The 13,311-nt window shown below is 40.6% G+C and overlaps 1 protein-coding gene across 3 annotated transcripts in view; it reads right to left on the bottom strand.

Annotated features, from left to right (window-relative positions):
* The window catches only part of COG6 (component of oligomeric golgi complex 6), a 101,653-nt gene that overhangs the window by 62,773 nt on the left and 25,569 nt on the right, over positions 1 to 13,311 (bottom strand). For all 3 annotated transcript variants that reach the window (XM_003270010.2, XM_030813305.1, XM_030813306.1), the window contains exons 6-10: positions 12,073 to 12,155; positions 11,646 to 11,716; positions 9,432 to 9,525; positions 1,648 to 1,776; positions 1,480 to 1,571 (exon numbers count right to left, since the gene is read on the bottom strand). In XM_003270010.2, coding sequence (XP_003270058.1) covers positions 1,480 to 1,571; positions 1,648 to 1,776; positions 9,432 to 9,525; positions 11,646 to 11,716; positions 12,073 to 12,155 — 469 coding nt within the window. The remainder of the gene's footprint in view (positions 1 to 1,479; positions 1,572 to 1,647; positions 1,777 to 9,431; positions 9,526 to 11,645; positions 11,717 to 12,072; positions 12,156 to 13,311) is intronic.

Genomic DNA, 13,311 nt, shown 5'->3' with positions numbered 1-13,311 from the left:
AAGCTCTGTACTGGGTATTTGACATTTACTGCATGTAACCACCTTCATTTTTACCGACGGAAAAACTGAGGCTCAGAAGATTGAAGTCATTCCTGTAGAATAACCTACTTCAACTAACTACAATCTATTTTCTTCCTTAATACTGCCTTATATATACTTTTCTAAAACATCTTTAAGGAAACACATTTATTTAAACTGGGTAAGGAGAATAATAACAGAAAGAGAACCTAACGGTGCACACTTTGTGCCAATCTAACATATATGCTAAGTCTAATCTTGATACTGAAGAGTTAGAAGCTATGAGGTTAGTATTACCACCAATTTGTAACACTGACTCACCTTGCAGATAACGTGAACCACAGAGATGTGTGGCTGAGCTACGTAAAATAGTCAAGTGATACCAAGCCACAGTGTCTCTCTTAACTTCCTACCAAAAATAGAACATTTTAAAATCATACACTAAACCCTCAAACTCTAAAACAGGCCTCTTTAGGTAATCACAACTAAGAAGACTTGGAATTCTGTAAACAAGACATCAGCAACTCTCAACTACAGTTATTTTTCTTCCTTGACATCAAGACAAAAATTTTAAGTACATTTAGTACATATGGTGATGTAGTTTGGATGTTTGTCCCCTCTAAATTCAAGCTGAAATGTGATCCCCAATGTCGGAGGTGGGGCCTCTGGGAGATGTTTGGGTTATGGGAGTGCATGTCTCATGAATGGCTTGGTGCTGTCCTCACAATAGTCAGTGTTGCTTAAAAGTGTGTGGTACCTCCCCATCTCTCTGTCTTGCTCCCTCAATCACCATGTGACATGCTGGCTCTTCTCCTTTCGCCTTCCACCATGACTCTATGCTTCCTGAGGCCTTCACCAGAAGCAGATGTTGGCATCATGCTTCCTCTACTGCCTGCGGAACCGTGAGTCAAATTAAACCTCTTTATAGATTACCAATCTTCAGGTATTCCTTTATAGCAATGCAGAAACATACTAACAGATATGATAATTGTCTTAAAATTTTAGAACAGTGCCACGAGAATGAAAAAAGAGGCTGGGTAGCAGAAATGAAAGAATTAGTAGCTTAAAGACCTTAAACAAGTCACTCAGCCTGTTTACACACAGATAAAATTAAGATAATATCACCTTGTACCTTTGAAGTGTCATGCAGAGGATTTGAGAAAATGTATGCTAAATATTCCAGAAATTTCTTAAAAGTGCCACAGAGGAGTCTAGGTTTGATATGAAAGGTCATTAGGATTCACTATAAAACTGAACAGTTGAGTGACAGGACAAAGGTGATGGAAGAGAAAGTCTATTAGCAGAATGAGGGAGAATCTAGAGAAGAGAAAGAGTAATCAGGATGCTTATTGTACCATCAAGGTGTTTATCTAAGTGAAGAAGATAGCAACAAGAATAGAAACAGAGATGCTTGTGTTATTTTCTATATTTAGGCATTAGCAATACAATTGGTGGACCCACCTTGTGTAGTTACATGCTTTAAGAGAGCTTCAAGGTGTTCCTTTTCAGAAGCAGTAGCTTGATGGAGCCAAGCCAACATATCTCCTACATACCTAATGAAAACTAAATGTTAATAAAGATTTCCTTTGGAAAAACATCAACTCCTCTTCTGCTGTCTGATTACTATACCTCAAAGGGTCATGAGAATGCATTTCAATTGGTCTAGGTGTACCTCCGGGGCCCCCTCTTGTGAGCGCATCAATAAATCCACGAACAACTGTACTTCTTCTGGCTGTTCCAAATTCATCTAAGGTATATCTAGAAGAAACAAGTTGTATAAAAAATGGTTGGGGTTGTTTCTAATGGCTATATCAGACTACTCATGCAATTTCTGAGACAAGCAAGTACTTAAAAAGCACTTAAAGCTCCTTTAGACATTTGGTCAAGCAACATTGCTTTCAAACAAGAAAAAAATATTTAAGAGATAACTTCAGCACATTGAAAATTCAATCAAAAAGTAAAAACTTTTACTCCTCCTAAGAATAATGCTGGGATTGGAACTAAAGCAGAGGCAGCAGTAATAAGGGATAAAGCAATGGACTTAGTAAAACTAGGAAAATCAAGCCAAGGTGGGAAGACTTAACTTTTTAGGTTTCAGTATATTCAGTATACTAGGTTTCAGTATATTTCAGTATATATATTTGCAGTCTAAAACATGATGCTCTACTGTTTTACATAAAGCCATAACAGTTCTCAAAAACCGATTATAATTAGAACTCTGCAATCCAAGGCTGGGTGCGGTGGTTTCACACCTGCAATCCTAGCACTTTGGGAGGCCGAGGAAGGTGGTCATTGGAGCCCAGGAGTTTGAGACCAGCCTGGAAAAAATAATGAGACCCTTTCTCATTATTAAAAAAAAAAATAGCCAGGCATGTTGGTGCATGCCTATAGTCCCAGCTACTCGGGAGGCTGAGGTAGGGGGATCACTTGAGCCTATGAGGTTCAGGCTGCAGTTGGCAGAGACTGCTCCACTATACTCCAGGCTGAGCCACACAGCGAGACCCTGTCTCAGAAAAAACAAAAGAATTCTGCAATCCTAAAATTGAGATTTTTCTCTTCTACATTAAAAAAGTCTTCTTTACACATACTATCACAATTTATCACCAAAATTTGCTCCAAAAATTGCTATCCATTTTTAAAAGCTTATTTTGACTCCGATATTAGACATAATAGATGTTCCTTAAATTTACTGACCAATCACATATACAAGCAAATACCTTTTTAAAAAACATGTATTAAGAAGTCACCTATTATAATTGAAAATGCATGGAAAGGCTTTCTAAGGTGAAGGAACTGGTAGGGAAGGAAAGCTTTTAACTGGGGAATAGGACAATTTGGGATTCAAATCATAAAAATGGCCTGGAGATCTCTGGAGTGCCCATTTCTTTGACTCAACTCAGCCTTGTTTCCTATTATCGCCACCATTCCTGACATCCATCCCTCAATTGAAAGTTCTTTCCATTTTAAAAGTATAAAGAAAAAATATATTTTAGCAGTCTTGATGTCAGCAGATTCTAGACTTTTAAATCTCTAAACAGTATTCTATCATACTAAATTTTAAGAATTATGTCAATAACCTACATATAAACAAAAATTACCAAAACTTCCCAAGATACCCAAAATAATTAATATCTTAGGCTACATAGCTTTCTTTCATATGCTGTTAATTGGATGAAAAATCCACATTTTGGTAAACATGTGAAAGATGGTTTATTTCCAAATCAAAGAGAAAGTCTGTAGAACGGGCAAATAGCTATAAATATTTAGGAATATGAACCTTTGTTGAGGACTGTTTATTATTAACTAGACTATGGTTCTTTGTGGGTTTGTTTTCCGTTAAAAAGAAATGGTTTTGAGATTCCCTGTGGTGACATACTAGTACAGAAAAGGGAAAGTGCAATATCCAGCTAAGTTTTGCTAAATTGCATAATTGCCTTGCATTTACTTTCTATTTTTTAAACAAATTAGAACCAAAATGCTCATTGCTATTTTTTCCCTCATGCTCTTAAATTATTAATCCATTTAGTGTGAAGAATGCCTTCTTTTAAATGATCACCTGATTCTCTGAAATAATGAACTTATGACTGCTTATCACACAACAAAATTCACAAACGTTTAACTTTTTAAGTATATAAAGCTAATCCTCATTCCCAAGACCCTACTAACTATAGTAAAAATAAACAGCATAATTTGTTTCTAGGACTGTCCACTGGGACCACAGTTGTAACAGAATCCAGTGAATCTACTGGTATTTTAAATAGGGGGTAAATTACCAAGCCTGGCAAACACTGGAATTTCATCTGTTCAATACTATAAAATATCAATAAACATTAATATTAATGTCAATCCTCCTACAGAACAAAGATAATTTAAAGCAAAAACAGCATAAGCCACGTGAACCTTCAATATCTTTAGACATGAAACATCCTTCCCAGAGACAGAAGAAAAAGTCTTTGACCAAAATCAGACATTCTTCCAACAATAATCAAAATTCAAAATGGAGCTTTTTCAGAGTGAATGTTCAAATTATGTAAATACTCTCAAATACCTCTAGTTAAAATTAAAAGTCTCATTTTAAAAACTGTGTTTAGCTACAGTAAAAGAAATTCTGATCAAAAAGCAAATTAAAAGAAGAAAAATTTTTATCAAAAAGCAAATTAAAAGATAATAGTATAGAAGTGCCTCTTTGAAATACAACAAATACATAAAGAAGGAAGAAAAGTCAGCATTGTATGTATTACTACATTTTAAAATAACTTATATTCTAAAGGCTTACCAAAGAAAAGAAATTATCAAATTTTTTCACTTCCATTTATAATTGTACATGATTTATTATTATTAAAAGTCAATAATGCATTAGTATTCTAGTTATACACTACATAAGAAACACTGAGTACGGCAACTTTCCCCAGGGATTTCAATAATTGACATTTTTCTTGCATATAATACTTCCATTATTTGAGACACAATAATGCACAGTGAAGCTTTTATACGTTACTTATTAAGTTCATATAGTGCCATCTGGTGGTTAACATGATACATTATTAAGTTTTCCCTAAATGTAAGGAAACTACCACTTCGAAAATAATTACTTAATGAAAGACCAATTTTCTCTTTTTTAGCATTCATCTTGTTCTAATCATCTGGTCTTAAAAACTTACTTTCCATCGTCTGGGAAGTGAGGAGCGCCTCTGCCCGGCCACCCATCGTCTGGGAAGTGAGGAGCGCCTCTGCCCGGCCGCCCTGTCTGGGAAGTGAGGAGCGCCTCTGCCCGGCCGCCCATCCTCTGGGAAGTGAGGAGCGCCTCTGTCCGGCTGCCTCGTCTGGGAAGTGAGGAGCGCCTCTGCCCGGCCGCCCGTCCGGGAAGAAGTGAGGAGCGCCTCTGCCTGGCCGCCCCGTCTGGGAAGAAGTGAGGAGCGCCTCTGCCCGGCCACCCATCGTCTGGGAAGTGAGGAGCGTCTCTGCCCGGCCACCCATCGTCTGGGAAGTGAGGAGCGCCTCTGCCCGGCCACCCATCGTCTGGGAAGTGAGGAGCGTCTCTGCCCGGCCGCCCATCGTCTGGGAAGTGAGGAGCGCCTCTGCCCGGCCGCCCATCGTCTGGGAAGTGAGGAGCCCCTCTGCCTGGCCACCCATCGTCTGGGAAGTGAGGAGCGCCTCTGCCCGGCCGCCCCGTCTGGGAAGAAGTGAGGAGCGCCTCTGCCCGGCCGCCCCATCTGGGAAGTGAGGAGCACCTCTGCCCGGCCGCCTTGTCTGGGAAGTGAGGAGCGCCTCTGCCCGGCCGCCCCGTCCGGGAAGAAGTGAGGAGCGCCTCTGCCCAGGCGCCCCATCCGGGAAGAAGTGAGGAGCGCCTCTGCCCGGCCGCCCCGTCCGGGAAGAAATGAGGAGCGCCTCTGCCCGGCCACCCCGTCTGGGAAGTGAGGAGCGCCTCTGCCCGGCCGCCCCGTCTGGGAAGAAGTGAGGAGCGCCTCTGCCTGGCTACCCATCGTCTGGGAAGTGAGGAGCGCCTCTGCCCGGCCACCCATCGTCTGGGAAGTGAGGAGCGCCTCTGCCCGACCACCCATCGTCTGGGAAGTGAGGAGCGCCTCTGCCCGGCCACCCATCGTCTGGGAAGTGAGGAGCGCCTCTGCCCGGCCACCATCGTCTGGGAAGTGAGGAGCGCCTCTGCCCGGCCACCCATCGTCTGGGAAGTGAGGAGCGCCTCTGCCCGGCCCCCGCGTCTGGGAAGTGAGGAGCGCCTCTGCCCGGCCGCCCCGTCTGGGAAATGAGGAGCGCCTCTGCCCAGCCACCCATCGTCTGGGAAGTGAGGAGCGCCTCTGCCCGGCCACCCATCGTCTGGAAAGTGAGGAGCGCCTCTGCCCGGCCACCCATCGTCTGGGAAGTGAGGAGCGCCTCTGCCCGGCCGCCCCGTCTGGGAAGTGAGGAGCGCCTCTGCCCGGCCGCCCCGTCTGGGAAGTGAGGAGCGCCTCTGCCCGGCCGCCCCGTCTGGGAAGAAGTGAGGAGCGCCTCTGCCCGGCCGCCCCGTCTGGGAAGAAGTGAGGAGCGCCTCTGCCCGGCCGCCCCGTCCGGGAAGTGAGGAGCGCCTCTGCCCGGCCGCCCCGTCCGGGAAGAAGTGAGGAGCGCCTCTGCCCAGCCACCCCGTCTGGGAAGTGAGGAGCGCCTCTGCCCGGCCGCCCCATCTGGGAAGTGAGGAGCGCCTCTGCCCGGCCGCCCCGTCTGGGAAGAAGTGAGGAGCGCCTCTGCCCGGCGCCCCGTCTGGGAAGAAGTGAGGAGCGCCTCTGCCCGGCCACCCATCGTCTGGGAAGTGAGGAGCACCTCTGCCCGGCCACCCCCTCTGGGAAGTGAGGAGCGCCTCTGCCCGGCCGCCCCATCTGGGAAGTGAGGAGCGCCTCTGCCCGGCCGCCCCGTCTGGGAAGAAGTGAGGAGCGCCTCTGCCCGGCCGCCCCGTCTGGGAAGAAGTGAGGAGCGCCTCTGCCCGGCTGCCCCGTCTGGGAAGTGAGGAGCGCCTCTGCCCGGCCACCCATCGTCTGGGAAGTGAGGAGCACCTCTGCCCGGCCGCCCATCGTCTGGCAAGTGAGGAGCGCCTCTGCCCGGCCACCCACCGTCTGGGAAGTGAGGAGCACCTCTGCCCGGCCACCCACCGTCTGGGAAGTGAGGAGCGCCTCTGCCCGGCCGCCCCGTCTGGGAAGAAGTGAGGAGCGCCTCTGCCCGGCCGCCCCGTCTGGGAATAAGTGAGGAGCGCCTCTGCCCGGCCGCCCCATCTGGGAAGAAGTGAGGAGTGCCTCTGCCCAGCCGCCCCGTCTAGGAAGTGAGGAGCGCCTCTGCCCGGCCACCCCGTCTGGGAAGTGAGGAGCGCCTCTGCCCGGCCGCCCCGTCTGGGATGTGGGGAGCACCTCTGCCCGACCGCCCCGTCTGGGAGGTCTACCATGGAGGCCAGAAGCAATGTGGGGGCTGGATGTGGTGGCTCACGCCTGTGGTCCCGGCACTCTGGGGGGCCAAGGCAGGTTGATCACTTCGGGCTAGGAGTTCGAGACCAGTCTGGCCAACATGGCGAAACATATGAAAAATACAACTGACCAACCAACCAACCCAGCGACAACAAAACAGGTCTACCCTGGAGTCATACTCTAATTTTTTCTATTTTCCTCCCTTTCTGATCCTTTATCCCACTTTCTTTTTCTTCCTTTTCCTTCTCCTTCTTCTTTGTCAAATAGAGGATTGAGTTATTATCACTGATCCATATAAAGTCCCTCTCTCATTTATTTTAATTCCCGCCCCCCATTTCTATTCCCCGACTTCCCATGTGCAACCTTCCTAATATGATTGATACGCATCTTTTTGTTTGTATGTATTTTTAGAAAATGTTTATTGTTTTTGTGTGCAAAAAAAAATTAATAATAAAAAAAAGAAAAATAAAAACTTACTTTCCCACTCAGCTTCTAAATGTCTCTTAAAATCTTCCAAATTGCCATTACTGCCCCCTGCTTCTTAGTATATGCCCTTCACAGATAAACCTTCTTTGCCTCTCTATTATAGTTCCATTCTTTATCTTTCAAGCTTTTTCCCAGATTGCCATGTAGCCCTCAAATACATCCCTCCTTAGTTGACAGCTTTCTAGTCATCTCCTCTCAAAATAAAAATAATATCTAAAATTTAGTGATGTACCAAGCATTACACTAAGTGCCTTAAGTGAACAATCTAACTTAATCTTCACATCAACCCTGTAAAATAGGCACTATTATCATCCTCATTTTACAGCTAAGGAAACTGAAGCTTACAAAGGTACAAGGACTTCTCAAAGAAATTTGACTCAAGAGCCCACCTTATAGCCATTTAATATTGCTCCTTTCCAAGTTTTGATAAAGAACTATATCAGTGAAACTTTATTTGCATGGCAGAAGTCAGCTGTTGTTTTCAGGTGCCCAAAACACACAAAGGCTTTTTTTTTTTAATAAAAGATTAACCTTGTGAATAAATATTAATCTGTAGACAATGCAACAGTTGTTAAAATCAAATACCAAAAGTTTTAAGTGCTAAAAGACTCATAATCAATGCCAATATGTTAAAGTGAAAAAGTTGGGAAAGAAATTTTAAAGCAGGAATAAACTGCTAAGCTGCTGACCAATGGTCAACATTATCTTATGTATATGCACAACATTCAGAGCTATTATGATCCAGCTGTTGCTCCTAATTCAATAGCCAGTGCAAGCCTTTACAATTAATTTCCCAAAGGTGCATGATCTCTCAATGTATATCTTTGCATTACTGTTCCCTCAACCTGCAAACTATTCTTCCTTTACTTCTAGGAAAATGCCTATTTAGCCTTCAGAACTCACTTTATACCTAATTCCTTAGGAAACTTTCACTGATGCTCATCTCTTTCTCCTACACCAGAATACTTGAACCACACAGCATCTGGCACATGACTTCTAGACTAGCAATTAGTGTATTCAATTAAAATGCATTTGTTTATCTCTGGTTCCATAAAATAAAGCAGTTTGAGGGCAGTGCTTTACTGACATTGTGTTTCTAGAATTTAAAATGGTGCTTAACACATAGTACTCAGTAAGTAACACTGGGGTGTTATTATTTTACACAGCTGTTCAGCATTTGTGTTCTGTGACATTATGATAGGATAAGTAGTGTTCCAATTAGAAAGTAATGGGGAGGTCCTCTAAAAATAGTATAAGCAGCATCTGAAAGGGATGATTCAAAGCAGGATGCACTACCTTGGTAAGAGTCCCCTCGTTTCCTGTTTTCAGAATTATTAATATCTTCAACCTACATCTACCTAAAGCTTATGCTCATACTACTCCAGGCATTAAAGTATTTACTTTTTTATTTTATAAAAATTAAGAGAATAAAATTAAAATATAAAATAATAAAAAATATATCAACAAATATAAAATGCATTAAATTCTTATCCAAAACATTACCACATAGCTCTTGTTTGGCATCAATTACAGGATCAAAGACCTAGGCCCTCTCCTCCTAAATCCTATTAACAGAACCCTGATATAAATATTCTTTTTTTCATCTCTGCATACCATATTTCTCAGTCCTGATATGACTTCAGTCTCTGTAGGGAAGTATTTATACAGGAGTTTTAGTTACTTACAATTCTAAGGGAGTTAATGAGACAACAGGGGAAAAGTCACTGAACCTCTATATAAGTAAGAGGTAGTCTAGATACAGAGACACTTTGATTTCTCTTTCCATATTGTATTCTGTAGTATGTAAAATTCAAATAAGCTGATACCTCATGAAACAAATTCAAGTTAAGGTGAACAATATTGTTGTAAATTATTATAAATTTTACTCAAACTATTATATATGCTTTTGATAATATTAAAATTTAAAGTAAATTATCAAAAGAAAAGTAGGCTTTCATTTTTAATTAAGAAAAAGTCACCAACTTATATAAGACAGGTCTGTCCTGCAGGGCTTCCATTGCCTGTGTCAATACTGGAGATACGTCACATGATTCTTGTGTCAATGTTCTGCATTCACCTGAAAAATAATTAACATTATAACTTTTGTTAAATTCAGCTTAGATGTTTATTATGTCTGTTGCATTCCAGGAGTCTAAATTCCATGGCGAACACCCCATAAAAAAAATCCTCAGAAAAACCTAGAGAATACACGAATCAAAAATGAATTTATGCTGTCAACCAAACTAAAAAGTTAAGCTTAAGTAGTTATATAACTTTAAATGACCACATATGCTATCAGGTATGCCCCAAAGCTGTATTTTATTATTATAAAACACTAGAGTCCTGAAGAAACCAACCAGTGAACAAGTATTTCCTAATAACTGCCATATACATGACAGTATTAGGGAAGCAGGGAGGAGTACTAAAAAGATATGATCAGTTCCTTCGCTGGGAAGCAATCTTTAAACGGTTTGCTAAAATTGTTAATGTGGTTAACTAATATATAGTGATACAATTATAATTTCAAAAGAGTTTGAATTTTAAACTCTTAAAAATTTCTACACCAACTTTTATTATTCTAATTTTATCTATAAAATGCTCACAAGTGCCTAGAACATTCAAAGAATTTAGAACTTCTCAGAAATTCCCAACCTTTGGTACACAAGGACTTCACACTAGCAGTATACTTTCTAGCATGCACTGACTGAAAACAAAATATGCATAGAGAATTGAAGACATCTTAAAATGACTTCATAGTCTCCACAAGACCGAGCCCACGGTAGGGAACCTCTATGTAAGATGTTGTGGAAGCACAAAGAAATTTGAGTCAATGTCCATGCCTTTGAGGAAGTAGAAAACTAGTGAGATAAGACATGCATGAAAAAAATACGTTGAGATGCAATGAGAGAAAGGCAGACAACACTCCAGATGGAAGCAAACAATGTAAAGAAGGAGAGAGGTAGAAAAACAAATATGTTTTAGAGATAAAGACTTAACCAACCAGACCAGAGAATTCCATTTGCACAGCATAGTACAGGAGTAGCTGGTTAACCAAATTTAATTCCAACCCCTTCCAATAGTCGGTTGGTAACACCTATTAAAATATGTGCTCCTGTTCCATGCTTGCTTGTTTTAAATATCTTCTCTGGTTTTAACAGGCTATTTTGCAAAATATCTATTGAAACATTTTCAAACAAAACTAAAGCAAATAAAGCATTCCTGGTAGGCAAAATAATGGCCCTCCAAAGATGTCCACATCCTAATCCCTGGAATCTGTGAATATGTTACCTTACATGGCAAAAGGGACTTTGTAAATGAAATTAAGGTAGTAGACCTTAAAATGGAGAGATTTTCTCAGATTACCCAAGTGGGTCCAAGGTAATCACACAGGCCTCACAACGGAAGTGGCTGGCAGAAAAGTTAGAGATATGAGATGGAAGATGAGGCAGGGGAGAATCAACACGAGAAAATGACCTGACATTGCTGGCTTGGAAGATTGAGGAAGGGGCTGCAAGCCAAAGAATGCAGGCAGCCTCTAGAAACTGGGAAAAACCCTCAGTGACAGCCAGCAAGGAAACACAGACCTCAGTCCTGCAAACACAAGGAACTGAATTCTGCCAACTAACTGAATGAGCAAGGAAACAGATTATCCCTTAGAGCCTACAGAAACAAATGCAGGTCTACCAACATTTAGATTTTAGCATAGTGAGAACCAGGTCTGATTTCTGACCCACAGAGGTGTAAGGCAACAAATATGTGTTGTTTTAAGGCACTCAGTTTGTAATAATTTGTTACAGCAACAGCAGAAAATCAGTTTACCACTTACAACTTTACAGTTATGTAAACAACAAGAGACACCTAATCTGCTTTAAGATAATCTAGGGCAGAAACTGTCTTCATTGTTTTATTCTCATATTTAAGCATACTGCTTGGCTGACAGCCGGTGCTCATGATACAAACACAAAAACAGAGTGCTCAAATGTGAAGTTTGTTTTTCTTTTTTAAAATATTTTTGATTACTAAATCAAAATGCATCAATGACCAAGTAAAAATTTAAAAATCAAATACAAATACTATTTTTATTTAAAAAAAAGTTTGATTACTAAAATCAAAATATATCAAATAAAGACCAAGTAAACTTTTAAAAAACAACTACAAATGTTCATGAATCTAGACAACATAAAAGAAATCACTTACTTTGGGCCCATCGGTAAAGTCTTTCATAAGCCGTTTCCTGAAGTAAGGCCATCTGTTCCATAATTTCTAAACTAAAAAAGAAATTAATGATTATAATTTAAATTTTAGTCAACAGATACATCTAAGCACCTAATTATTTTGTTTGCATATTACATATTATAGCATATTAACTTTTTATCATTTTATGGGATGATTTTTCAATAATTTTCTACAATTAAATAAATGTCACATTTTAACCATCACTTATTTATCAACTGCTATTTTAGCCTAAACCTGTCAGGGTATAACTTCACCATTCTCTAAAGATAAATAAAGGTTAAACTTCTATTTCACAAAATGCTATATAGTTTCACAAACAATCTAGAATATCTTTAAAATTTTGGAAACATAAGCAGCAATGCAATTAGTTCAATGAGCAGTTACTCACCCTGCCGTTTGTTGATTTGTACGCAAGAGAACTTTGACATCATTATGAATCTGTTTTACTCTTCCCAGTGCCTTGAAAAAATCCTTTAAAATTAAGAATGTGACTTTATGTCCATGCTTGAGGCAAAATTACATTATTTAAAACTGAAAGGTCACTACCAAGGGCAAACAAACTCTTTCACCTATTTTAATGAAGCCTTCCTATACTGATCTCAACTCTCTCTAAGTTTTCATAGACGGTGTAACTGTTATTTATTCACATTTTAAGACATATTAATATATTAATTCAGTTCCTACTATGTGCCAAATAGTGTTGACAGTTGCCGGGAATACAAAATTTATAAAGACAAAAATCCCTGTCCTCAAGAAGTGTACGTAGTCTAGTGAGAAATGCAAAACTAAAAATTACATTAAAAAAAGTACTGTGTATTACACATCTTATTACTTAAGCCTGGCATTCTTATTGCTGAAGATGATGTTTTATGTATCTGTTGTATACGCATTCTTGCTCCCTCGTCCAAGAGTAGAATGCAAAGTTAAATAAATAGGAGGTGACAGATGCCAAACTGTTGACTGATATTTAAATGTACTAGAGGCTCAGGTTTCAGAGTGCCACAAATAGTGTTCCGCCCATGAAAAATAATGGATGTGTTATTTTTCTTTGATGAATAAAACTTAAAATAATAATAATAATAACCTTCATTTTCTAATTTCTACCAAGGGGAGAAAAAATAATATGTCAAATATTTCAAATGCGCAAAGTTCCTCCAAACATGAGGGCAGTACATACTAATACATAATATCTCTATTAATTCTCTCACCTGTTTACCTCTCTACACCCAAATGACTGGTTCGATTTTAGCCAAGCCAGTAAAAGTGATAACTACTCAGAGACACTCAGCGAGAATCCTTCCCCACCTCAAGAACCCTTCTTGCCCTCTGATTCCACAATGATGACGATAGGCTTAAGTTTACAGTTCTTCCCAGCTAGAAGACCAAAAGATTCCTTTCTGGAAAAATTGAATGTCTTTAAGGAAAAAAAAAGAAATGAAACTTTTTCTTGTTATTTAACATTTTGAGAGGTTTTATAATTCTGTCAGCCAGTTTGGAAAGAATGGAATAGCTTAAAAAATTAATTAGATGAAAAAACAAGTGATTTCTAACCCATGGAAAGACACAAAGTTATAAAAGAAAGAACACGCAATCACTGTAATGTCACTGTAATGAAAATGAAAAATGT

Source organism: Nomascus leucogenys, chromosome 5, assembly GCF_006542625.1.
Source record: "Nomascus leucogenys isolate Asia chromosome 5, Asia_NLE_v1, whole genome shotgun sequence".
Classification (NCBI taxonomy): Eukaryota; Metazoa; Chordata; class Mammalia; order Primates; family Hylobatidae; genus Nomascus; species Nomascus leucogenys.
This window is presented reverse-complemented; position numbering and strand designations above follow the sequence as displayed.